The sequence below is a fragment of the Myxocyprinus asiaticus genome, chromosome 8, assembly GCF_019703515.2.
Source record: "Myxocyprinus asiaticus isolate MX2 ecotype Aquarium Trade chromosome 8, UBuf_Myxa_2, whole genome shotgun sequence".
NCBI lineage: Eukaryota > Metazoa > Chordata > Actinopteri > Cypriniformes > Catostomidae > Myxocyprinus > Myxocyprinus asiaticus.
The window spans coordinates 50243217-50270017 of NC_059351.1; the positions used below are offsets into that span (position 1 = coordinate 50243217).

At 39.9% G+C, this 26801-nt stretch overlaps 1 protein-coding gene across 2 annotated transcripts in view; it reads right to left on the reverse strand.

Moving 5' to 3' along the window:
- Positions 1-26801, reverse strand: part of LOC127444554 (ubiquitin carboxyl-terminal hydrolase 34-like) — a 75212-nt gene that overhangs the window by 11737 nt on the left and 36674 nt on the right. For both annotated transcript variants that reach the window (XM_051703975.1, XM_051703974.1), the window contains exons 30-64: positions 26678-26800; positions 26422-26505; positions 26069-26155; positions 25257-25457; positions 25098-25180; positions 24763-24803; positions 24445-24569; positions 24209-24361; positions 23870-24030; positions 20675-20979; positions 20425-20588; positions 19882-19947; positions 19624-19770; positions 15864-15920; positions 13436-13513; positions 13105-13199; positions 12833-13005; positions 12579-12729; positions 12371-12449; positions 12195-12248; positions 12024-12119; positions 11869-11933; positions 10636-10711; positions 10429-10476; positions 10111-10176; positions 9937-10017; positions 9780-9865; positions 9456-9624; positions 9261-9335; positions 9027-9178; positions 3484-3637; positions 3284-3328; positions 3106-3210; positions 2211-2358; positions 1703-2007 (exon numbers count right to left, since the gene is read on the reverse strand). In XM_051703975.1, coding sequence (XP_051559935.1) covers positions 1703-2007; positions 2211-2358; positions 3106-3210; positions 3284-3328; positions 3484-3637; positions 9027-9178; positions 9261-9335; positions 9456-9624; positions 9780-9865; positions 9937-10017; positions 10111-10176; positions 10429-10476; positions 10636-10711; positions 11869-11933; positions 12024-12119; positions 12195-12248; positions 12371-12449; positions 12579-12729; positions 12833-13005; positions 13105-13199; positions 13436-13513; positions 15864-15920; positions 19624-19770; positions 19882-19947; positions 20425-20588; positions 20675-20979; positions 23870-24030; positions 24209-24361; positions 24445-24569; positions 24763-24803; positions 25098-25180; positions 25257-25457; positions 26069-26155; positions 26422-26505; positions 26678-26800 — 4098 coding nt within the window. The remainder of the gene's footprint in view (positions 1-1702; positions 2008-2210; positions 2359-3105; positions 3211-3283; positions 3329-3483; positions 3638-9026; positions 9179-9260; positions 9336-9455; positions 9625-9779; positions 9866-9936; positions 10018-10110; positions 10177-10428; positions 10477-10635; positions 10712-11868; positions 11934-12023; positions 12120-12194; positions 12249-12370; positions 12450-12578; positions 12730-12832; positions 13006-13104; positions 13200-13435; positions 13514-15863; positions 15921-19623; positions 19771-19881; positions 19948-20424; positions 20589-20674; positions 20980-23869; positions 24031-24208; positions 24362-24444; positions 24570-24762; positions 24804-25097; positions 25181-25256; positions 25458-26068; positions 26156-26421; positions 26506-26677; position 26801) is intronic.

Genomic DNA, 26801 nt, shown 5'->3' on the forward strand with positions numbered 1-26801 from the left:
AAAAAAAAATGTATATATATATATTAACTACAGTATAGACCACTTCAAGGACGGTTCGTTGGTTTAAGGAAGTGACGTATTTGACCATTAGTTGTCATAGAATGTCATTATTAAAATTTGGACCATGTTGTTCAGTGGTTGGATGCTCCCTAGATGTCTGGAACTAACGTAAATAAAAGTGTTTAGATTGCCAAAAGAGCAACCACAAATGGACGCATGAACCGCAGCAGTGAAGCGAGGTATGTGCAGTACTAACTGTAGCACTGTCTTATTTCTGGAAGGTGAACAACGTTTTCACAAACTAATAGTAAGTTTGATAGGTAGAGTTTAGCTGGCTAATTAAGTCAGACTATTTCTTTACGGGCTCTCAGAGTGAATATAGATAGCCCCTACTATAACCCAGAACTGTCGACAGACTGTTGATATTATTATAATACCTCTATAATAACAGAGGTATTAGGGAGGCCAGCAGGGGGTGCGGTCTTTGTGGGTCCTAATGCCCCAGTATAGTATACTGTATATACAGTACACTATACTGTAAAAAGGTCCTTCGGATGAGACATAAAACCGAGTTCCTGACTCTCTGTGGGCATTAAAAATCCCAGAACACTTCTCAAAAAGAGTAGGGGGTGTAACCCTGGTGTCCTGGCAAAATTCCCCCCACTGGCCCTTCTCAATCATGGCCCCCTAATAATCCCATTTCATGAATTGGCTGTATCACTCCACTCTCTCCTCTCCACCAATAGCTGGTGTGTGGTGAGCGTACTGACGCACTATGGCTGCCATCGCATCATCCAGGTGGATGCTGCACACTGGTGGTGGTTGAGGAGAGTCCCTTGTTCACTGTGTAAAGTGCTTTGAGTGTAGTCAGAAAAGCGCTATATAAATGTAACGTGTATTCATTATAATAAATGAAGCTGCGCAAGTTATTTACATCTTCATTTAGCAGATGCTTTTATCCAAAATGACAGAATTGAGGAACGTAAGCAAATAGTCATAGAAAAGTCAACAGTAGCTTGAGAAGTATAAAAGCTAGCGCAGAAGAAAAAGACACACCAGGAAAGTCTTTTATTATAATAAAATAAAAAAAAAAAATAAAAAACTTACCTTGTCTGCAAGACACACACTTACAGCTTCATTGATTATAACAGGAGCGATCCAATTCTCCTGACCTAAGCAAGCATGAGCATCTAAACTACGATACACTTTCATCACCTCTCTCACGTAGACACGCTCAGTATCAACAACAAGTCTGGATAAGTCACTGGAAATGTTTGTTCTCTGAGAAAATGTGTTGACTTAAAAGGATCCAGTAATGACTCTTCAATGTTTATTTATTTTTTGCATGTATCGTATTTGTTCTGTTTTAGCTAGACTCTCAAGGTATGTGAAAGTAGTCATTTTATTTTGAGAGTTCGGGTTTATAAAAAAGCTGCTAAATGGAAATGCTTCCACAAGACATGTGCAGTCCTTTGTTATGGTTTACGTCTTTGAAATGGTGTATATAGCCCAGCCCAGTTGAGAACTGTACTTTAACGTTTTCAAAACACCAAAGATTTTCATCATCCACTCTTCATTCATTATTTATTCTTCATCCAGAATAAAGCTGAGCTCTTGAATAAACCTTGCATATTTAAAGGAACACCAGCGACAATGTCAATTACTCCAACATTCAGTGTCTCTTCATGTGTGCGTAAAATACCTGGAAGAGGTTCCAGAGGTCCATGAAGTAGCTGGAGAACATGAGCTTCTCAGTTTTGGAGATGAGGCAGTAGGTCATGAAGCTGAAGTACTGCACCAGTTTGGTAGTCCCGTGCACGGGCACGTCCACGTAAAGTTTGGCACGACCCAGCAGACCCAGCAGCAGGTTATACACCTGGTGCAGAACCACAGTGGTGTCGGGACTCAGCGGGAGGTCTCGCGTCGGGATGTGAAGAGAGCGCGTGGAGCGAAACATCTGACGAAACGAGTTACTCGGGATGAGAGAGACCAGAAGATATGCCGCAGCTAGGACAGAGAAACAGAGGGGAGCATTAGATCACAAAATATCAAACCAAGTGGCATATTTTTTGTTATCAAATGCAATTACATTCATACATTTTTAAGCGTGGCGTTGTTTTCAAATCATTTTCTTTCCTGGCCATGCATAGAGACTGTGTTTGAGCTTCTCCCCATATATGTGTCTATGTAAAATAAAGGTGTGTTCTTACATGTGCGGACACGAGGGTAGTTGTGTGCCAGCAGAAATCTCTCCACCCAGTTCTCCATGTTCTGCAGAACCCAGCTGTGAGCCAGTTTATTACGAGGAGTCTGCACCGCCAACCAGTCCAGACACTGAGATGGGTTATACTCGATCACCTTGCACAGACATTACAGTTTCAGATTATAGAGTTTCAGAACTCAGTAGAGGTACAACGGTGTTTCGTGGCACGATACATCGTGGTTAAAAAAAATCAAATCAAATCATTGATAAATTATGCAAACAGCTCTGAATCCAATTTGGTGGCGAAACTGATAACATCAAAACTCATTGGTTCTTGAGACATGATGTTTAGTTACTAAATGTGCAAGAACCGACAAGGTTTGATCTTATCGACATTGCTGCCATAACCGATTCAGGGCTGTTTACATCATGATTTCAATGAGTGAAAAACAACTTTCATTTTAATCCGTATATAAAACAAAGTCATTATATGCATTTAGAAGACTATATAAGATATAACACAAGGACTACTATATGACATCTCTTGGGTGCTTATTTATAATCATTAAAGTGAGTAACTGTTTAATGTCATTTGATTGAATTCAGCCATTACATTTTCTCCTTTTGTGTTCTGCAGAAGAAAGTCATGCAAGTTTGGAATGACACAAGGGTGAATAAACGATGGCAGAATGTAATTTGAGTGAACAATCTCTTTAATATGAGAGCGCAAATCATAAAGAACGGGCTGTAAATGGAAGAAGTCTGAAACAGGCTTTTGAGTCTCAGATGAATTGTGACTGAATCAGCATTAGAATCTCAGATCAGTGAGGATTGATTTAACATCACAGAATCAGATCAGTGCGGCAGCATTAGAGACTCAGATTGAATATGAGCTGATTTACCTCCCAGATCCTTTGCAGAATGTAGGACGCAAACGAGGGCATTCCAGGAGGACCAGCAGCAAACTCCATCAGCATTGTCAGCAGCTTGAAGAACGGGTTTGCTGCCTGGGAGACAAACACACAAAATATAAGGTCATGTGTGTACAACAAAGAGATCAAATGAATAAACAGCACTTACTTCTGGAGTGAGTTTAGCTATGGAGGTGAACAGCATGGACACAATCTACACCAACAGAAGAAAACACAAATCATGAGGTGTTACATTACAGTTTACAATGCATACGTGTATGTCTGTGTGTAATAGAAGTACAATACAATAGAAGCCTATGGTATGTCCTCATTTAGATGCGCAAGTAAATGTGTGTGTGTGTGCCGTACGTGTTCTGCCAGGCGGTTGTTGTATCTGCAGAGGCTGAAAATGAGGTTGCAGGTCTGTCTGATATTGATGCTGTCTCTGATGTGCTGGAACAGGAAGGGAAAGCCTTTTCCTCCTGTCAGTGCTGCCATATCACTCTGAGACAGAGTCAAGTGTCTGCAGATTCACACAGACAAACAACAACCAGTCAATGTCAATGACCTCTTTCAAAAATACATAAAAAATACAATTCACACAAAACAATTACTTGAATACACCTCTTCTATGATGAACATGTTTTCAATTTCTCAAAGTTAACTTGATATTCATTCTGTAAAAGCAAAACGGCATATGATATTTTGTCTTGTTTTCAGAGAGATCTAACTAAATTTAGTGAGTGTTATGCTTAAAACAAGAAAAAACGCTGATTACGAATGTAACTGTGGTTCTATGAAAGACCGCCAGAGGCAGTACTGAAAGCACTAGTGGAAAACTCTTAAGCTTTGACCGAGAATCGAATTAAGAAAGTTGTCACCCTGTGACGCATGACGTGTCTTCACCTATAAAAACCCCTGAACACGTCAGCTCGATCTCTAGATCATTCTCGCGAACTCCGAGTGACCAGAGACTCTGGCGGTCTTCCACTCCACCACTGTTACATTTGTAACCAGCCTTCTATTTCCTTCCATTCTAGACCGCAAGAGGCAGTGACGAAAGCACTAGTGGAAGACGAAAACCTATGCAGTCACGAAGAATCCCCTTGCGATGCATTAGTGGAGGTAGAGAGCACCGCAGCATACACTGCTGGCAGGGCAAGAAAAAGTACAGGCTGAAGCCCATGTTGCTCCTGCACAAATTTCAGAAAGCGATAGACCTCTGAGTGCTGCCCAAGATGTTGCGAGTGCATGCATAGAACGACAGTTAACAGATGAGGGGCCCTGAAGACTCGTATGCATGAGAAATGACCTGCTTCACCCAGTGCGCTAGCCTCTGCTTGGAGAGTGCAGTCCCTTTGCGTGCATCACTAAAGCAAACAAACAATTGGTCAGTCTTGTGCCAGGCTGCTGTCCTGTCAATGTAAACCCTCAAAGACCTAACAGCACATAGCTCAACCCGCACGCCAGCCTGATCTGGTGGCACAGCAGCCAACACAATGGGCTGATTCATAAATTGTGGAGACAATGTCTTGTGTAAAAATGCTGGATTGGGCCACAATGAAATATTACTGAAATCCAGCCCCCAGCGCAAACAGGGAGTGCTAACTGTTAATGCATGGAGCTCATTCACACGCTTTGCTGTTGAAATGGCCAAGAGCAATGCAGTCTTTAAAGACAGCCATTTAACATCAGAGTCCATTATAGACTCAAATGGTGCTTGACATAAGGAATTGAGCACCACACTCAAGTCCCATGCTGGGCTTCGCACATCCCGTGGAGGGCACAGATGATTAGCTCCTTTCAAAAATGCCACAACTAACTGGTCAGACCCAAGTAAGACACAGCTCACCTCAGAACAGTGGGCTGCCAAAGCTGCTACATACACCTTGAGTGCAGACGCAGAACATCCAAGCTCCAAAAGATCTAGCAAAAAATCTAAAATCGATCATACAGAACAGTTTAATGGATCAGCAGCATGGCCGGTGCACCAATCACAGAACACCTTCCACTTACCAACATACAATTTTCATGTAGATGCTGCACAAGCATTCAAAACATTGTCCCTGGCCCCCTGTGGACACTCCAAGAGAGGCCTGGTGGACCCAGTGGCCACATCCACAACTTCAACCAGTCTGGGTGAGGATGCCAAACTCTCCCCTCCAACTGAGTCAGCAGATCTGATCTGCTGGGTAGTGGACAAGGTGGCCCTGCTAACAATGACAAGAGAGTCTGAAACCATGGCCTCGCAGGCCATTGAAGAGCAACTAACAGCAGATGGTGACCACAGTCACGCACATGGCACAGGGTTCTCCAAATCAGTGGTAAATGGGGGGGGGGGGGGGGAGCATACAACGTTACGTCCGGCCAATCGTGAGCCAGTGCATCCAGGCCCAGTGATCCTGGCTTGTCCATCAGAGAGAACCAACAGGGCAGTAAGCTGTCTGACTGTCGATGAACACATCGAATACTGCAGTCTCGTAAGTCTGCCATATCATCTGCACCACCTCCGGGTGTAGTCTCCAATCTCCCTGTAACACCATGCCACGTGAGAGAGCGTCCACGGCATGGTTGAGTCAACCGGGCATGTCAGCAGCACAAATGGAAAGAAGGTTTGCTTGAGCCCATCTCAGCAGATTGTGAGCTACTTGAAGTGCGCTCTGTGATATTGTGCCCCCTGGTGATTGATGTAGAAAACCATTGCCACATTGTTTGTGTGCACCAAGACATGTTTGTCCCTGAGCACTGTCTGAAAATGGAGTAAAGTGAGAAACACTGCAGTCAATTCCAGAACATTTATATGTGCTGTGCACAAAGCCCTGCTCAAAGTGCCATTCACTCCTCTCTGGCGCCAGACTCCACCCCATCCGAGAAGACTGGCATCCATCCTTATTACCTCCCACGGAGGACTCAATGGAACTCCTTTGAGGAGGAACTGCTTCCATAACCATGGAGCCAGGGCCTGAATGCAGCGCTAGGTGATTTTGACCCTTGCATATTTGTCCCGCACTGGACACAGCTGCTTCTGAATGTGCCAGAGTTGGAATGGTCTCAGTCATAGCAATCCTAGTGACACCACTGCTGTTGATGCTGTGAGCTTCCCTAAAAGCCTCATTAAAATAATGTAGCATTGAGTGTGGCCCAGCCAAAGATGCTTCACCGCTGTCAGAATTAAATTCCTTACATCTAAGATCGGCCGAAACCTGAACTTCGTGTGCAAGGGTGTCTACCTGCCGTGGATCCTGAATTACTGTGGATCTCACGCCACTGTGTACAGGGAGTCGACGGCGAAACTGTATCAGATAGCCTCTTGAGAGGGTAGTCAGCAGCCACTGGTTTGTTTTATTGATCCCCAATGAGCCAGTTGACTCTCCATAAAACAACCCACAGTCGACCTTACCATATCAGCGCTCCTGTCTCAACTTGTCTGCAGACATGGGAGGGGAGGGGCGACGCTGGGGGCCTTGATGTTGCATGTGAGACTGATGACCCATAGTAAGGTGCCACCACGTCTGGCAGGAGGAGGTTGAGTTTGGGGTCTTGGATGGCGAAACTGATGAGGCGGCTTAAATGTAGGTTTTGACCAACATTCTGATAGCAAGCAACAGGGGTCACTGTAGGTGCCCTGGGGCCTGAAGCTGTTCCTAAATGATGGGAACGATTCTCTGAGACTGAAACACGCCAATCCAGAACTTCCTTTGCCGTCGGTCCAAAGATACGACCAGGTACTAGCGGTAGCCGTCTCAAGTTGTTCCGACAGACCTCTGACAAAAGGGATTGGGCCAACCAAACCTGCCACCGTGCTTGCACTAGAATGCCCAAAGCTGTGCCGCAGTGGTTGGCAATGACACCTATCGCCTGCAACACAAGTTCAGTCAGATCAATCACTAAAGGGTTAGATGATGTTGTACTCAGGGAGGAGTGCAACGCAACAAGAATGTGCGCCAAAGAATTAGAAACACGACCAAGACATGCTGTAGATTTGTATGCCCATGACAGCAGTTTATCTGTGCGTCTGCACTCAACGTTGAGGCACCGCACGTTCTCACGGAGTGCCTCATCAGGAGACACTATGAGTGCCGCAACACCCACTGCCTCCGGGTCCTGCATCACAGCCAGTGTGCAGGCCAGTTGATCAGGACGTGTGGCCTTTGATGATCTCTGTAATACAGACACCAATAAGGATGTAAAATCACAGCACTGAGGCATCATAAAGGAGGCTCTTTGTGCACGACGCAGAAAAACATTGTCAGAGCCCACTGCTGGCTGTGGGGGATCCAGATTAATACGAGCAAGCATCGTTTTCGACGTTCCCTCCAAGCACATTACCATTGAAGACAACCCACCCGATTTCTCAGACACATTATCATTGTAAGAGTGGTGTAACTGGGCCTCAGGCAAACTCTCATCAATCACTGAGGTCGCGACCGGATTTGTGCCAAAAAGCGAGTCAGAGGCAGCCACTGACATTACATCTAACTCCTGTTCTACATGCATAGCTGGTGACGATGGCGTGCATGAGTTTTCCACTAGTGCCTTCAGTACTGCCTCTGGCGGTCTGGAACGAAAGGAAGTAGAACTATTTGCCAATGGCGTAAGAAAAATAAACTTAATTTAGAGGGAAAACATGTTCATTTTTCTTGTCTTGTTTTAAAAGTGAAGTTGACTACATTTTGTCAGATTTCGCTGAAAACAAGACTTAAAATTTATACCACTTTGATAGTCAAATAAAATTGTCAAACACAGTCTTGTGGGATTTGATGGACTATTAATAAAAAATATTTTTAAAAAAAATTCCCACTGCTTATCTTTTTTTAAAATATATTTATATATATTTTACTTATAATAATAAAAATAATACGATTATTCCAAACTACGTATGCCAACATTTTTTTTTTTTTGATTTTCAGCTTTTTATTAGACTTTACTTAGATAGTTAGTCTGCAAAAATCATTTTGTTAATTAGTATTTTTGTCATATTTTACAGTAAAAATATCTAAATATTCTTAAAATATATATTTACTTGACAAGCAAAATGGCATAACATTTTAAGTCTTGTTTTCAGAGAAGTCTAAAAAAAATTAGTAAACTTCATACTTAAAACCAGACAAAAAAATCTGCCAATAGGGTAAAAATGAATTTGTTTTCCATTTGAATTAAGTTTATTTTTCTTACCCCACTGTCAAATAGTTTTTATGCCATTTTGCGTGTCAAGTAAATGTATCTTGTTTTAAGAATATTTAGATATTTGTACTGGAAAATATGACAAAAATACTAATTAACAAAATGATTTTTGCAGACTAAGTAAAGTAATTTTAAAAGCTGAAAATCTTGAAAAAAGACATGCTGGCATAAGTAGTTTGGAATAATCTTTTATTATTATTTCTGTAAGAAAAAAAAGCAGTGAAAAAAAATTTGTTCTAAAGCATTAAATGAGTCGTGGTGTAGCCAAAATGCAGGTAACCAGTCTGTTGTCATGAGACAAGAAAACCATAAAACAGAGAAAGCCTCAAGACTGTGATGCGATCTTTGTGAAAAGGCACATTTTGTTCAGGTCAAATGGAATACCCTGAGAAAACGTCTTGATGTACGTGACATAAAAATTCATGATATTTACAAAAAAAAAAAAAAAAGTATTCAAGGATCAAAGAAAGTAATTTAATACATTTGACTTGATGGTTACACCACTTGACATTTTTTAAGTCATTAAATATTTTTTGTTTGTGTAGAAAATGCTATAAATACATGTTTTTTTAAAAATGTATGAAAGCAACATGGACACAAATATTACATACATACGGACCTGATACATGGGTTTTAAGCTAGTTATTTTTTAAATATTTCACATTTTTATTGTCTTCCACAACCTCATTTTGTATAACACACCAGTGTACATTTGAGCATGTGTGTACCTCTCAGATCTGGACTGCTCCACCAGCAGAGCTATGAGCGCGATCATCTTCTCCAGAGCGGCCGGCCGGTATTTCTCCTCTGCCAGAGACAGGATGTCCTCCTCTTCATCCTCCTCTCCCTCCTCTTCCTCTGATAACACCTCAACCTGAGGCTGAGAGACAGAACGAGAGTTTGATGTCACAATTTGAGATATTTGAGGGAAAGATCTAGAGAAGGTCTGCAGATCCACTCACATTTTCAGGTCCTTTAGTGCCCATGTAGAAATGCACCATTATAGAAATGGCTTGAAGAGACAAGAGGAACTGACTCTAAGGACAAAATGACCAAAAGAAGAAAAAACTTTATTGTATAAATACATACATACTGTACAATAAAAAACAAGACTGGTTATAAAATGTGCGAAACAAAGTAGATAAAGTGATGTGTACCTCCTCTTCACCCATTTTTGCAAACTCATAAAGGAAGGCAAAGTATTCGGTCAGATGTTTGCTGTGCGGCTTCACTCCATGTTCCATGATTGACAGCAGCGTTTTGACAAACCGCGTTACACAAGAGCGGCTGCCGATGTCCTCCACAGGCCCATCCATGTCATCAGAGCTGTAGAAGAACAACAACCATTAGAACCAAGCCATTTAACAGAGCACAGTAAGCAGAACTTTGCAGAGTTACATTAAAGGTGATGCTTTACATTATAGCTACACAAAATACTTTCAATTATTATCGAAATAAAACATCTAAAAAATATCACACACCCGTCCTCCATGCCAGGCTGCAGGTACAGGTGAGCGTGGACTGGTCTGAGCCTCTGGATCACATGAATACACAACCTCTGGAACATCTGAAACAACACAACAGCATGTCAGACAACACACTTCATGGTGATTGTTTGTGTGCATGCAACACACTCACCTGCCGTACAATCTGATTGGGACACTTGATGAGAATCTGCATCGGCCACCAGTTATCATCTGCCATTTGATCCAAAAACCACTGCACAGATAGAAAGTTACCTTTGTAAAAACACAGTACTGAGGAGGTTGGTGGGAAACAGGAAGCTGGAGGTTAAGTGTGTCTGCTTGTTACCTCGCAGGCAGCTTGACTGTTGTTGAATTGTTTGGTGAGGAGCTCGATCCACTGCAGCATGGTGGGCTTAGAGAAATAACATAACAGAAGATTAACTAACAAGAACACGAGATAAACATCAAAAACATACTCTGTCCCGTCCAATCAGATACAATCACATCATCAACGAGACCCCCCTACAAGTATTAATAATTTAAAACAAACTGCAACAGAACAACCACAGAAGTCTAAAGTACACAACTCAAGTAAACACATCGTCTTGATCTTTAGGGAATGTCCATTGAGTGGCGCCTGTGAAAGACGACAACACTGTCTCACCTTTTCTTTGGAGTGAATGAAAGTCTCTAAAACAAACGACGTGCTGAGCTGTGAGAGAAAGAGAGTGAGGAGAATTACTCTGATAATCTGTACAAAGCATTTCCAAAGGCAATAACTCCTCAAACAACCTGTAAACCCTGTTCAGTTGATATTTCATCAGTTGAAGAAGTGTTGCGCTGATAATGCTGTTTACGTCAACAGACTCACCTTAGCAGTCATAAGAGACACAGATTTAGGATCAGGTAAAGTGCTGGGAATACTACTGCACAGCTGCCACATGAAACTACAGAAACAAAACAAAAGAAAAAACCAAAACAAGGCAAAAGCACAACACAAAACACAAAAAAAGAAAAACAACAAATACCAAATTGCAAACAAAAAACAAAAACACAAAGAAAAAACAAAATGCAAAAACAATAAAAAAAATAAAGCAAAATCACAACAAAGAAAACAAAATAAAGACAACAAAGAACAAACAGCAAAACAAAAAGCAAAACAATGCAAAAAATTTAAATAACAACAAAAACCATCAAAATAAATAAAACAGCAAAACAAAAGCAAAAAACAAACAAAAACCACACAAAACAAAAAGAAAAAAACAACGCAAAGCAAAAAAAAACAAAGAAAAAAACACAAATAAAAAACAACAAAATGCAAACAAAAAACAACAACAAAAAAAACAGAACAAACAAAACACAATAAAGAAAAAACCAACCAATGAAAACACAAAATAAAGAACACAAAAACAGCAAATAAAAGCAGAACAAAAAGCAAAACAAAACAATGCAAAAAATTACATTAAATAAACAAAAACCATCAAAACAAAACACCAATAAAACAGCAAAACAAAAAAGCAAAAAACAAACAAAAACCACACAAAACAAAAAGAAAAACAAACAACGCAAAGCAAAGCAAAAACACAATACAAACAAAAACAACGCAAATAAATACATAAAAACAACAACAAACAAAAATATCATTAAAAAACCCAAAATAAAACAGCAAAAACAAAGCAAAAACACAAATAAAAAAACAACAAAATGCAAACAAAAAACAAAACAAAAACCAGAACAAACAAAACACAATAAAGAAAAAAACAACCAATGAAAACACAAAATAAAGAACACAAAAAAGCAAATAAAAGCAGAACAAAAAACAAAACAAAACAATGCAAAAATTATAAACAAAATAAAACACCACAAACAAAACAAAAAACAGAACACAAACAAAACAAAAAAGACAACAAAAACAAAATAATGAAAACAGAAAACAGCAAACAAAAGGCAAAACAAAACAATGCAACAATAACAAATACACACAAACAAAAAACAGTAGAAACACAAGAAAGAGAAAAAAAGATTAGTTGTCAAAGATTTCAAAAATATCCTCATATATTCACCAACTTTATCAAAGTTCAGAAGATGGTTCTAATTCTCTCACCCAAAGTATGTGTGTTCAAAGATGTTCTTGTCTTGGAGAAACTGCATGTTGTCATGCCAGATCCACTATAAGAGAGAGAGACAAGACAGATGCCAACTGTTAAATGCTCAGAAAAACAACAGTGAAGTTTGAGGATGAAATCGAGTGAGGTTTACCTCCAGAAGGTCTGGAGAAATGTCAAAGTTAAAGTCTTTCCCATTTTCCTCTTCCACTTCCACTCTCTTGTAGAACAGCATATATGCACTGTGTGTCTGAAAGAGAGAGTCATTTGTCACTCTGTTTTGAGAGTAATTCGAGAAGAAAAAAGTGTGAAAAATCTCACCAACCTTCTCGAAGGAGAAATCCATGAATTTGTCTGTGACAGAATCATAGGTTTTTGTCTGAAAACAGACGCAAGAGCATATTTCTCAATTTAAACGTTTTACACAACAAAATGAAAAAATAAAACTGAAACTGTATTGGATGACTTGATCTGATAAAATAGAAATATGAAAATACATACTGTCATCTCTCCACCAAAACACTCTGAAGCCAGCTGAGCCGAATCAAAAGGCTTCACCTCTGCATCATTAAACAGGTACCTGCAAACAAGAAATGACATCAGCACTTCAAAATGACATCAAATGCATCTAAAAGCCAGTTATCAATACCAAGACCTGTGGGTGGTAAAATGACTCCGTAGCTGTGAATGCATGAGTGTTAATAATCACCATTTGTTATTTCGGTAAGCGTGTGGATTAACAATGTCCCTGATGAAGCTGTAATAATGGCCACCATCCGCTGTGCCCGTGTGCACCGTCACACCGATGAGGTCATACTCATAACTCTCTGCTGCCTTTGCATCACTGTCGTCACGGAAACCTGCCAACGAGGTCATGATTAGTTGACTGGAGTGGACAAACAGCATTTTACATTTCAATTCTTTACATCTTTGAGGTTGTATTCTAGAAGAGTCCCAGTCTACCTTCCTTCCTGTCTCCCTTGGCCATCAGGAAGTCCTCCGTGTATGGCGTCATATCGAGCCGGAGTGGAAATGAAAAGTGAGTGTTCACTTTTTCTTTCATCATGGTCACCATGTTGAACGTGTATCGCATTGTGTTAAAACTCAAGATCCGTGGAAGCTTCTTAAAACACGCCCTGAGAGAGAAACAGAGAGGCAAAGAATGAAATATTTGCTTCTCTGTAACATAATGGAAATATTTCAGTTTGCAGACTCATAAAAAAATTGAACTGTACCGTTTTTCAGCACGTACTTTCTTCCCACACTGAGAGCAGGTGTACATGTTATCACCCTCTAGTGTGTCTTTAATAGTGACCTCATCCAGAGACTCCTGAAAGACAATAAAATTGATAACGTCTTAATGTTTGTCTGTTCCTTTCAGAAGACTGATGCTGCTATTTTGTCCTTTTTGGAGCTTGACAGCCCCCTGGTCAATTGTATGGAAAAGAGCAGCCTGGACATTCTGTCTAACATCTCATTCTGTGTTCCACAGAAGAAAGTAAGTCATATGGGTTTGGAACAACATGAGTGTGAAGAAAAATGACAGAATTTTCGTTTTTGACTCACATAGATGTTCTTCATGTCTGCCACCTGACACCTCACTGTGTAGAACTCCTCAGCTGTTTGACTCACATGATCACAGTCCTACACACACACACACACACACACACACACACACACACACAGAGAGAGAGAGAGTTGCAGAATCAACTTAAATGTACAGTTTTGCATACCTTGGCAGAAATTTTGGCATTGATTTTGAAAATATGACTGATCATGCACAAAAAAAAAAAAAACTGTCTTTTATTTAAGGATAGTGATCATATGAAGCCATTTATTATCACATAGTTGTTTGGCTCCTTTTTAAATCATAATGATAACAGAAATCACCCAAACGGCCCTGATCAAAAGTTTACATACCCTTGAATGTTAGGCCTTGTTACAGACACACAAGGTGACACACTCAGATTGCAATTTAAGGTTAATTTCCCACACCTGTGGCTTTTTAAATTGTAATTAGTGTCTGTGTATAAACAGTCAATGAGTTTGTTAGCTCTCACGTGGATGCACTGAGCAGGCTAGATACTGAGCCATGGGGAGCAGAAAAGAACTGTCAAAAGACCTGCGTAACAAGGTAATGAAACTTTATAAAGATGGAAAAGGATATAAAAAGATATCCAAAGCCTTGAAAATGCCAGTCAGTCCTGTTCAATCACTTATTAAGAAGTGGAAATATTCGGGGATCTCGTGATACCAAGCCAAGGTCAGGTAGACCAAGAAAGATTTCAGCCACAACTGCCAGAAGAATTGTTCGGAATACAAAGAAAAACCCACAGGTAACCTCAGGAGAAATACAGGCAGCTCTGGAAAAAGATGGTGTGGTTGTTTCAAGAAGCACAATTCGACGATACTTAAACAAAAATGAGCTGCATGGTCGTGTTGCCAGAAAGCAGCCTTTACTGCGCCAATGCCACAAAAAAACACCTTGACACGCCACACAGCTTCTGGCACACTGTAATTTGGAGTGACGAGACCAAAATAGAGCTTTATGGTCACAACCATAAGCGCTATGTTTGGAGAGGGGTCAACAAGGCCTATAGTGAAAAGAATACCATTCCCACTGTGAAGCATGGTGGTGGCTCACTTATGTTTTGGGAGGGTGTGAGCTCTAAAGGCACGGGGAATCTTGTGAAAATTGATGGCAAGATGAATGCAGCATGTTATCAGAAAATACTGGCAGACAATTTGCATTCTTCTGCACGAAAGCTGTGCATGGGACGCTCTTGGACTTTCCAGCACAACAATGACCCTAAGCACAAGGCCAAGTTGACCCTCCAGTGGTTACAGCAGAAAAAGGTGAAGGTTCTGGAGTGGCCATCACAGTCTCCTGATCTTAATATCATCGAGCCACTCTGGGGGGATCTAAAACATGCGGTTCATCCAAGACGACCAAAGACTTTGCATGACCTGGAGGCATTTTGCCAAGACGAATGGGCAGCTATACCACCTGCAAGAATTTGGGGCCTCATAGACAACTATTACAAAAGACTGCACACTGTCATTGATGCTAAAGGGGGCAATTCACTGTATTAAGAACTAAGGGTATGCAGACTTTTGAACAGGGGTCATTTCATTTTTTTCTTTGTTGCCATGTTTTGTTTTATGATTATCATTCTGTTATAACCTACAGTTGAATATGAATCCCATAAGAAATAAAAGAAATGTGTTTTGCCTGCTCACTCATGTTTTCTTTAAAAATGGTACATATATTACCAATTCTCCAAGGGTATGCAAACTTTTGAGCACAACTGTACATACATATTCTTTAGATAATGCATTCACACACGCTTCTCTTTTTCCAATTAAAAGATGTTCATTTGCGACCCTATATTTGGCTTTTTGACACTGTTTATAACAGAGACGGTATAGAGTAGACAGAAAGTTATGGTAGGACAGAGGAATAGGATGCAGGCAGCACTCAAACCTGCATCTCCTGCATTTCAGAAAAGACATAGACACACGTTCAGACAGTTGAGTGATTAAGTTTGCATCCTCCTTGCAGAATCCGCAAGATGTTTCTCATTTAAAAACAAATTTAAGGGATCATAAAAATTGCATTTTTTTGCAACAGTGGATATGCGTTATGAAGATGAGATCCAGCTTCAGTGCTTCAGTCAATTGAGGGACTTGTACACAATTATTACAAAAGGTGCAAACATTCATTGATGTGCAAGAAAGCAAGATACTAGATTACTTTTAAACAGGATGATTTGAGGTAACTGTTATTATTCTGTCTTTTGGAAAATACTGTATTTAAATATCTGTTATGTAGCTTCAGAAGGGCAGAACTAAATAAAAAAGAAAGATGATTTTTTTACCTCACGTTTGCATAAATTCAGAATGGGGTGTGTAAACACAGGAGACAAAAGTGGGATGCAATCTTATACAAACAACTGTAGAAATGGTTGAGGGTTGAATAAATCCATCGTCTTACCAGTGAAACAACGTTGTTTGTGATGACGCCTCCAAAAAGTGTTTTCACTGTGTTTTTCTGAAACAAACACACAACAGTTATTTAATACACAGACAAAGAGACAGATTGATATACAGACAGACAGTCAAAATGATCGACAGATAAATAGACAATGATCCACAGACAGATAGATATACAGACAGACAGACAGACAGACAGAATGATAAAAAGATAGACAGAGAGATAGGAAGAAATGTAAACAGATAGACAGACAGACAAAAAAAACAGGTATACGGACGGACAGACAGATATACATAGACAAAAGGATCAACAGATAAATAGACATACAGACAGTCAAATATTTAGATATAAAGACAGACAAACAAACAGACAAATAGATAGACAGACAGATAGAAAGACAGATCAATAGACAGATAGAAAGACAGACAGATTTCACTTTTTCTCTTCCGATCCGATTCCGATATCTGAAATCTCAGTATCGGCCGATACCAATCCTGATCCGATAACAGTGTTGTTTTTCTGCATAATCAGTTTAGAATATCTTTACATTATTGAGTGGAACTAATTATGGGTACTCTTTAATATGTAAAGAAACAAACCTCTAACTACACATTATTTCAATATAAATGTATAGCTTATTAAGAAAAACTTTACTGTTAACTAGTTTACTGGATAATGTAGCAAAAAATTAACAGTAATTCCAGTCTACAAGTCTTCAGTAGAAAAGAAACCAGTGTTTTATTTTTTTCAAAAATGGACTTTAAAAGATTCAGATCTCTTTTTTTGTTCAATTTAGTTGTAAGACATCAGTCCACTTTTCATTCACACAGTTATTTATTGGAACTCATACAACTTAAATATTGTTATAAATTGTAAACAAATACTAATGATGACAATAATAATAATACATTGTTATTAATATTATTATTATTGACATTTAATTTTAAATACAACAGTAATATATTTAAATCGTGCACTTTTTAAACCCTCACGCTTTTCTAAACTCTCCAGGAAGTCCTGTATGAGTCTGTTTGTAGGCACGTTCACAGTAGTTGAATTCGCTTCTTATTCAAATTCAATCTAAATGCATATTATAAATGAACCGAACTACTGAACATCTACATCTGATATGCTGTTCTTGAGTAGCGCTCAAATATTGCGCACCGCTGTGAAGGCTAAAAATAGCCGCGAGTGCATCACCAGCCTGTGCGTGAGTTTGTTTCAACATTCACTAACACGCTGGCGCTGCAAGTGCATACTATATATTTACTTATTAAATACAGCCTTTTGTTATTCACAGAGCTATCAAATGTCTTCAAGTGGCTTTGAATAAAATGCACAAGTCATATGAACTGCTTTAATGGTGTTTTTATGGTTCTTTTATGTCATTTTTGGAGCTTGACAGTAACGAACATGACTAACACACAGTATCGGATTTGGATTGGGCTCATCAGACCGATACCCGATCAGTCTAAAAGCTTCAGTATCGGAGCCGATACTGATCCATGTATCGGATTGGTGCATCCTTAATCAAAAGACAGATATACAGACAGACAAAATTATCGATAGATAGACAGATAGATAGATATACAGACAGACTGACACACAGACAGATCGATATACAAACAGACAAATATAGCTGAAGTCAGAAGTTTACATACACCTTAGCCAAATACATTTAAACTCAGTTTTTCACAATTCCTGACATTTAATTGTAGAAAACATTCCCTGTCTTAGGTCAGTTAGGATCACTACTTTATTTTAAGAATGTGAAATGTCAGAATAATAGTAGAGAGAATTATTTATTTCAGCTTTTATTTCTTTCATCACTTTCCCAGTGGGTCAGAAGTTTACATACACTTTGTTAGTATTTGGTAGCATTGCCTTTAAATTGTTTAACTTGGGTCAAATGTTTTGGGTAGCCTTCCACAAGCTTCTCACAATAAGTTGCTGGAATTTTGGCCCATTCCTCCAGACAGAACTGGTGTAACTGAGTCAGGTTTGTTGGCCTCCTTGCTTGCACGCGCCTTTTCAGCTCTTCCCACAAATGTTCTATCGGATTGAGGTCAGGGCTTTGTGATGGCCACTCCAATACCTTGACTTTGTTGTCCTTAAGCCATTTTGCCACAACTCTGGAGGTATGCTTGTGGTCATTGTCCATTTGGAAGACCCATTTGTGACCGAGCTTTAACTTCCTGACTGATGTCTTGAGTTGTTGCTTCAATATATCCACATAATTTTCCTTCCTCGTGATGTCATCTATTTTGTGAAGTGCACCAGTCCCTCCTGCAGCAAAGCACCCCCACATCACGATGCTGCCACCCCCATGCTTCACAGTTGGGATGGTGATCGTCGGCTTGCAAGCCTCACCCTTTTTCCTCCAAACATAACGATGGTCATTATGGCCAAACAGTTAATTTCTTGTCTCATCAGACCAGAGGACATTTCTCCAGAAAGTAAGATCTTTGTCACCATGTGCACTTGCAAACTGTAGTCTGGCTTTTTTATGGTGGTTTTGGAGCAGTGGCTTCTTCCTTGCTGAACAGCCTTTCAGGTTGTGTCTATATAGGACTCATTTTACTGTGGATATAGATACTTGTCTACCTGTTTCCTCCAGCATCTACACAAGATCCTTTGCTGTTATTCTGAGATTGATTTGCACTTTTCGCACCAAACTACATTCATCTCTAGGAGACAGAATGCGTCTCCTTCCTGAACAGTATGATGGCTGCGTGGTCTCATGGTGTTTATACTTGCGTACTATTGTTTGTACAGATGAACATGGTACCTTCAGGCTTTTGGAAATTGCTCCTAAGGATGAACCAGACTTGTGGAGGTCCACAATTTTTTTTCTGAGGTCTTGGCTGATTTCTTTTTCCCATGATGTCAAGCAAGTTTGAAGGTAGGGCTTAAAATACATCCACAGGTACACCTTCAATTCAGTACACCTCCTATCAGAAGCTAACTGGCTAATTGTCTAAAGGCTTGACATCATTTTCTGGAATTTTCCAAGCTGTTTAAAGGCACAGTTGACTTAGTGTATGTAAACTGCTTACCCACTGGAATTGTGATATAGTCAATTAAAAGTGAAACAATCTGTCTGTACACAATGTTGGAAAAATTACTCATATCCTGCACAAAGTAGATGTCATAAACGACTTGCCAAAACTATAGTTTGCTTATATTAAATCTGTGGAGTGATTAAAAAATTAGTTTTAATGACTTCAACCTAAGTGTATGTAAACTTCTGACTTCATTTGTAGATAGAACACACAAATGATAGACAGAACAAACGATGGATGGATGGATGGATGGATAGACAGACAAAATGATCCACAGACAAATAGATAGATAAAAAGACAGACAGAGAGAATGAAAAATACAGACAAATAGGAAGAGATGTAAACAGATCGATAGACAGACAGATAAAAAGACAGATATAGAAACAGACAGACAGATATACATACAGATAGAAAAAAGACAGATAGGAAGAGATATAAACAGATCGATAAACAGATATACAGACAGACAAAATGATCGAAAGATAAATAGACATACAGACAGATAGATAGACAAATAAAACAGATCGATATACTGTACAGCAGACAGACAGACAGTCAAATAGCTAGATATACATACAGACAAAAAGACAGACATACACACACACAGACAGATCGATATACAGACAGGCAGACAGATAGATAGATAAACAGACCGATAACATTAGATAGACAGTCTGACAGACAGACAGGTGTCGTACCAGGTCCTGAGACATCTCCTCTATCTTGGTGATGAGGTCAGTGAAGAACTCAGTCATGTCTTTTTGTTCTCCTGTGTTCAGAGGTTGTTTGTCCATCGTGTAGGTCTTACAGAACGGCCGAGGGTTATATGCCTTCCTCTCACTTTCCTGCGCATTGAAATAACATTTATATTGGCATTTAACGCACTTTCATTCCAAGAGACTTACAAATGAGAATAATATGAGAATTATACAAGCAGATCAGTTAGAATCACATACCATGAGATAGGTGAACATCTTCTGCAGCTCCAGCAGCGTGGTCTTATGCTTTATATCCTCCAAATACTGTAAACACACACAAAAACATACATACACAAGAGTCACACATGGCACATTCCAACACATCTACAGATATACACAACAGAAAACATGATTCTTTGACTGAGTAATATACTGCAGTTCATTAGCTTCCCAGTAGGCTGTTTACAGTTGCCAAGCAACACGCAGGAGACATTCACACTGAACAGTTCTTGCGTTGAAAATGCTAGACGCAGTGCAATGTGTTTAACAGAACTCAGGTGTCTTGACAACTGTTTTCTGGCATGGCGCTGAAAAAATAGCAAGAAGTGCCACAACGGTCAAAAATGTTTGTCAAGCCTATGTTTACATAGCAAAAAAAAATTAAAAACAGCAAAGACAGATGCAAGAATCTGTTTGGTGTGAATGGCCCTAGTAGGTGTCTGTATACTGCCTATTTTACAACAGCTTCAAATTTAGCTCATCCAGTCAGATTAGGGTGTCCTTTCGGTGTGTTGTACTCACTTTAGCAGTAAAGACTGCTTGTCTGGCCTCTGGGATCATGTAGAGTTGTTGGATGGTGGAGGCCAGGTAACACGTGGCACCCAGGTTTGTCAGCCCCACAAATCGACATTCGGCTCGGACATCATCATGAGGCCAGTAATCCCATTTATATGGTGCATGAGATGCTACAGAATGTAAAGACATATTTGAGTGGTTTATACGTTTTCTTGGTCTTTATGTGATGATTACAGAGTATGTGTGTATTCCTCACCCTGCATGTGCTGCGACATGACCCAGTTGTGCAGGAGTCTGTAGTTCTCCACCGAGCCCTTCACCACCTCCACCAGCAGGTCGTAGGCTGCGGCACGCGCCGCGGGACTCTTGCATTTGGGCTGCTGGCGGTCCTTTAAGCTGGGCAGCAGGAACAACAGATCATACGTGTCCCTCAGGAACTCTTGACCCTCCCGTGAGAACTTAAAAGGAGGCTTGTGCTTCAGGACACTGGTGGCCAGACGCAGAAGACCCGTCAGACCATCGTCCTCGATCGCACTGTCCTGCTGGTCTAGAATCTCACGGCTACTGGATTAAAACAACCATCAATTAGAAGTGATGTAAATGTATAGCATATTTCATTCTGATTGGTCAAACGCAGCGAACTGATTTCTTAGCTGTGCTTGTTTCATGTCTCTCGAACCACTCTGCGCTCTCTTTTTTATTCTCACATAGGCCTGTCACGATTATTAAATAATCGTCTGATCGTGGTTATTTGAGATAAATTGTTTGAGAGGGGCAGTGGTGGCTCAGCGGTTAAGGCTCTGGGTTACTGATCAGAAGGTTGGGGGTTCAAGCCCTAGTACTGCCAAGATGCCACTGTTGGGCCCTTGAGAAAGGCCCTTGACCCTATCTGCTCCAGGGGCGCCGTATCATGGCTGACCCTGCACTCTGAACCTAGCTTAGCTGGGATATGTGAAAAAAAGAATTTCACTGTATATGTGCAAACGTATAAATTAAATTAATTAAATTAAATTGCGATTATTGTTCACTTTAAATTCCAATCACATTTGTGTCATTCAGTTAAACTCCGAGTGTCACTGAGCCGCACCATGGATGTCAACCAGACGAGAACCAGCCAGATATATATACAAAAACATATATATACAAAAAACATAAAATACAGGAGTTCCAAAAACAACAGTGTAAATGCAAAATTGACCAAAACTAAAGTTAACAAAACAGAGACACATTTCTAAAATATTTAGAAATATTTTTCGTCATTCAGAAGTTTTTAAAGCCTTAAAAGGAAATCATATTTCTCTATTTTATTATTTGATTCATATATTTGAAGTTAAATATGAAACATGACAATTTATCTAACAATTAATCTTCATAATCACAATTATTTGTCTGACACATAATTGTCAGTCAGATTTCAGAATCGTGATAGCCCTTTTCTCACATAATAAAATAATTTAAATTCAAATCAATATTTTATGTCTTAATATTTAATATACTTATTTGGCATGTAGATGTGTAATAAAACATGTAATATGATTCATGTCTTGGTCCTGACGTCAGCTTTATTTCATGATATTGACTGGTAGCACTGGTTAAATTTGTTGATTTTTTTTTTATTAACCGTGAGTCCATTCACTAATCCCATTATTGATTCTTAAAATCCCAAGATCGACCTTTACATTTTACTTTAAAGTTTACATCAGTTTTGGTTGTGTTGATTATTATCTGCTATATCTGTTATAAATAGATAGCAACTGAACTGCAGTTTGGGCCCTGTTGTTAATTGTTTAAAGGTGCAGTCAGTAATTTTTTTCCTAATAAAAAATTTTTACTCCTAAAGAAATGAATTGTAATTTTGAAACATATGTAATAAATAATGAGCACTCACATGAGATGAGGACTCTAGTCATATCAGTAACCTTATAAAAGCTGTTTTATTCTGCATGGGGAGGGGCGCCCTCATGGGGGCTGCCATTTTAGAATCACATGACCAGCCAAACTCTACTCGCTTAATCTCAGTAACCATCTTATTGGACACTTTCACTCTTGGGTTAAATTAATCACGGCTGATTGTGAATACTGAATTTCTACAGTGGCATCTGTAACTGAAAACTATTGATTTTGAATGATGCTGCATCCACACCACTAGGTGTCACTGTAAGTCCAAGATGACACGAGCAAAAAGTCACTGAGTGCACCTTTAAAGTTTTCGTAAAGTAACAAGTTAGAAGGTTCCCTGTATAATTTACAGCATTAGCTGAGAATTTCTTTCATATGCAAGCAAAATAGACATTATAACTGAAATATAGCTAAATAATTCAGAATCTAATCAAACTGTATCAAAATCGGAATCAAATCGAGAGCTAGAGAATTGGAATTAAATCAAACCGGGAAATCTGTATCGATTACCAGCCTTAATGACTGGCCTACAGTATATCAGATATTTTGATAGTTACATGGTTTCTATTTCCGTTGCATGCGTTGGTAAAATCTCATTGGTCCAAAATCTCAGTCCACATAGCTGCACATTAAAGGAATAGTTCGCCCAAAATAAAATTCTCTCCTCATTTACTCATCCTCACGCCATCCCAGATGTGTATGACTTTCTTTCTTCTGCAGAACACAAATGGAGAAATGTATTTGAGCTCTGTAGGTCCTCACAATGCAAGTGAATGGTGATCAGATTTTTAAAGCTAAAAAAATAAAAAATAAAAAATCACATAAAGGCAGCATAAAAGTAATCAATATGACTCCAGAGGTTCAATCCACATCTTCTGAAGTGATAGGTGTGGGTGAGAAACAGATCAATATTTAAGTGTTTTTTTTTTTTGTTATAAATTCTCCTCCCTTCCCAGCAGATGGCAATATGTACAAAGAATTTGAATCACCAAAAACAAAATGAGAACACTTAGGAGAGCTGTAAGAAAGTGGACATTTATAGTAAGGACTTAAATATTGATCTGTTTCTCACCCACACCTATCATATCACTTCTGAAGACATGGATTTAGCCGCTAGAGTTATTTGATGTATTACTTTTATGCTGACTTTTATATGCTTTTTAGAGCTTCAAAGTTCTGGTCACCATTCACTTGCATTGTATGGACCTACATAGCTGAAATATTCTTCTAAAAATCTTTTTTTTAAAATGCGCAAACTATCCCTTTAAACATCAAATCTGTTCAGATTGACTGTGATTTTTGTTGCTTTGGGCAGGATTTTCATTTTCAGTGTGGACATTTAAATTACTTGACATGTTGTGAATGGTACAAATTCTAGTGCTGGCCTTCACGTTGATAGTGATTTTCCATTTAAAATGCAACTCTAATCCAATTTCTAAGTTGACGTGTTTGTGGTTGAGCCTAAGAGGAGCCAGTTCTCTTTACCAAATGAAACTATTCCAGTTAAAGGAAATCGTGAAATCCTGCTGAAAGAGAAAGATGTGTGTGTGACCTGCGAATGCAGTCGGCGAGGTGTCGGGCCAGCGCGTCCAGATCCAGTAGGGTGGTCTGACTAGCGTCTTTCACATGGATGTTGTCGATGAGTTTGCAGAGCAGCCAGAAGTATTCCTTACAGCCTGTGCGGAACATCGCCTCTTCCTCAAAATCCTCCACCTGAACCAGCAAAACAGAAGCACGTATACTCATTTAACAAAGGGTTAGCATGTACACATTTTAGAAACACTGTGCATCTATTCACTCAGCATGGCATTTTACTTCTAAAGCCAAAAAACCCCACACCATTTACAAGTATATACATAAACATTGAGAACTACTGTACGTGTGTACTGACTCTGGTTGGTTTAAGCGCTTGAGCGTCTGGCAGGAACTTGAGCAGTGTTGATGCAGCGAGCAGCAGGAAGGATCTATTGATGGATTCTTCTCCTTCCAGTCCAGACAGAGAGAGCTTATAGAGACCACTGCATGCCTCCTGACGCACCGCCGTCTATACGCAAAAACACAAAACAGTTCAGTGTTATAAGACCAATGCCACCACCAATGCCAGTGTGTCTCTCTTCTGTGTGTCACCTCGGGTATGAGCAGTGTGAGTTTCTTCAGCCAATCGTGCAGATGTTCACTATCAGCCAGACTGGATTTCACCAGAGAACAGCAGTGAGCCCAACTCACCAGCAACCACATGGAGTAATGAGTTACTGAAGAACCAAACACAGCAACATACTCATCATGACACTATAAGTGAAACATCACAGGATAACATCACAAACAACCACAAAGACCACTAAATATGTTTAAGAAACGAAAAACAGTCCAGTTGGAAATTCTTCCTGGCCGTCTATGACTACCTAGACCCATCACAGATAGATATTCAACCAATCACTTGCTTACCTTCATGTCTGGATCTGTGATCTGATTGGGCCTTCAGAACCCTGCAGAATAATCAGAGGACAGAAGGTATTCAAGAGGAGCTGAGCTTGACTGGAAACAGATGGTTGCCATGTGCCCTGACTTGCCTTAGAGGCTATCAGTTTGTTTAGCTTAGCAACATGCCACTGTCAAACTCTACAGAAATTAACTGAGAGAAGTCTACTGTGTGCTTCACACGAGGAGCACTATTTGAGCGGATGCCCATCTAGAGCATTCCAAATCAGTCACGAGGTCCAAATCGGGTTGGATGCTGCCTTAGATGGTAGCTGCCTACGTAAGCAGCGAGTGTCTCTCACCTGTGTGCCAAATTGTCGTAAGTGTAGGCCACGTTGATGAGTCGCTGGATGAGATTGGTTCCTTGAACAAGACTCAGGAACACCTGACAATAAACAAAATTAGCTGCAGTATACACAGGCACACACAGACTCTGGAAACGTTTGGAGAAGGTTTCACACCTCCGTAAGGCGTGCTATATGCAGGCCCTTCCCATGGTCCCCGCCGGCTTTGCGGGACTTCCCTGGCCACGCCCTCTTCCTCTGGGAGTCCGTGAGACCAGACCAAGCGAACACGTCGTGATACGCCAAGTCCAGATCGGCCGGGTCCACCGCAAACTGACAAATCAGCTTCAACAGACACGCGAGACAGTCCAACAACCACTACGGAGAGAGAGAGAGAGCAAGAAAATGGTAAGGCTCAATATGCCGGCTGTAGGAATGAAAGTCCTACCAGTTGAGTTTGTTTACTCTTGAACATGCACATGTGCATTAAGTTTTTAGCATGTTTTGAGCTAAAGAAGCAACATTTGATGATCCCACTGTTCATACTGTCTTTCTTTGAAATAAGGTCTTTACCCATTCAAGTAGACAAGAGCTGTACTTGTACGTAGAGATGGACGCTTCAAAAGTGGATTTAATACATATAATACACGTTGTTATTATTATTGTCATGGTACAATCAATCATTTAAGACAACCAAAGTTGGTTTGATAATTAATTTGCTTATATCTAATCATTGCACAGGAGAACTGCATTGCCGACAAGGGGGAGAAGATAACTTTAGAGCTAACATTAGCTGTTCAAATTGTTAGAACAATGTTACAAAGTCAAGGATGGAAACTGCTTACCTTTCCTCTTAATATGCTCTTTTGAATAGAATAAAAAAAGTCACTTATGAATTCTGATCATATTTATCAGTTAATCGGCTATCGGCCTGTTTTCCCACCTTAGTTATCGGTCAACCTCTACTGGGTTTATCCAGAGACACTCACCACAGTCCAGGATTCCTGTTCTTTCGGCTCTAAAATAGCTGAATTAAAAATATCCAGCAGAAGCTGAAGACCTCCAGACGACACAAACTACAAAAGAGACACAGGAGGATACATTAATTCAGAAACAAGTTTCCAGCACAATCACACATCACTGACAATGAGGCCATTTGTAACAACAGAAATATGTTGGGTGTGCCCCAAGGCTCAGTAATTGGCCCCCTCTTTTTTTTTCTAATTTACAAGCTTAAAATTAGCAGATAATTCAGCAGCATGGTCTCAGATTCTATAGCTATGCTAATGACATGAAAATCTAGGCCTTTATCAGCTCCCAGGTAGGACCCAGGTGTTTGTACCTTGCAGCTCCAGGTGTTCTTGCTGTTCTCAATCTGTTCTTCACTGGAATCATCAGAGTCTGGATATAGATCACTGTAGCTGCCCTGCAACCCACACACATCAGAAAGGTCAGCTTCAAAACTGAAGACAACATTCAGGAACCCTTACAGACTCAACAGATGGCACGCATGGACAAGTAATTGAGAAGAAAAATTATGAACGTGATGTTGGGTGAGTGTGTTTGTCAGCTGAAAAGCAGCGCAAGTGTGTATGTACCGTAGATTCACGGTGAATCCTGCGGTTTGGTTTGCCGAGGGCCTCAATGATTTCTAAAGCATACAGCAACTTATGAGGACTCTTGATTCTCAACAGATCCTTCCAGCACAAACCGTCAGACCCC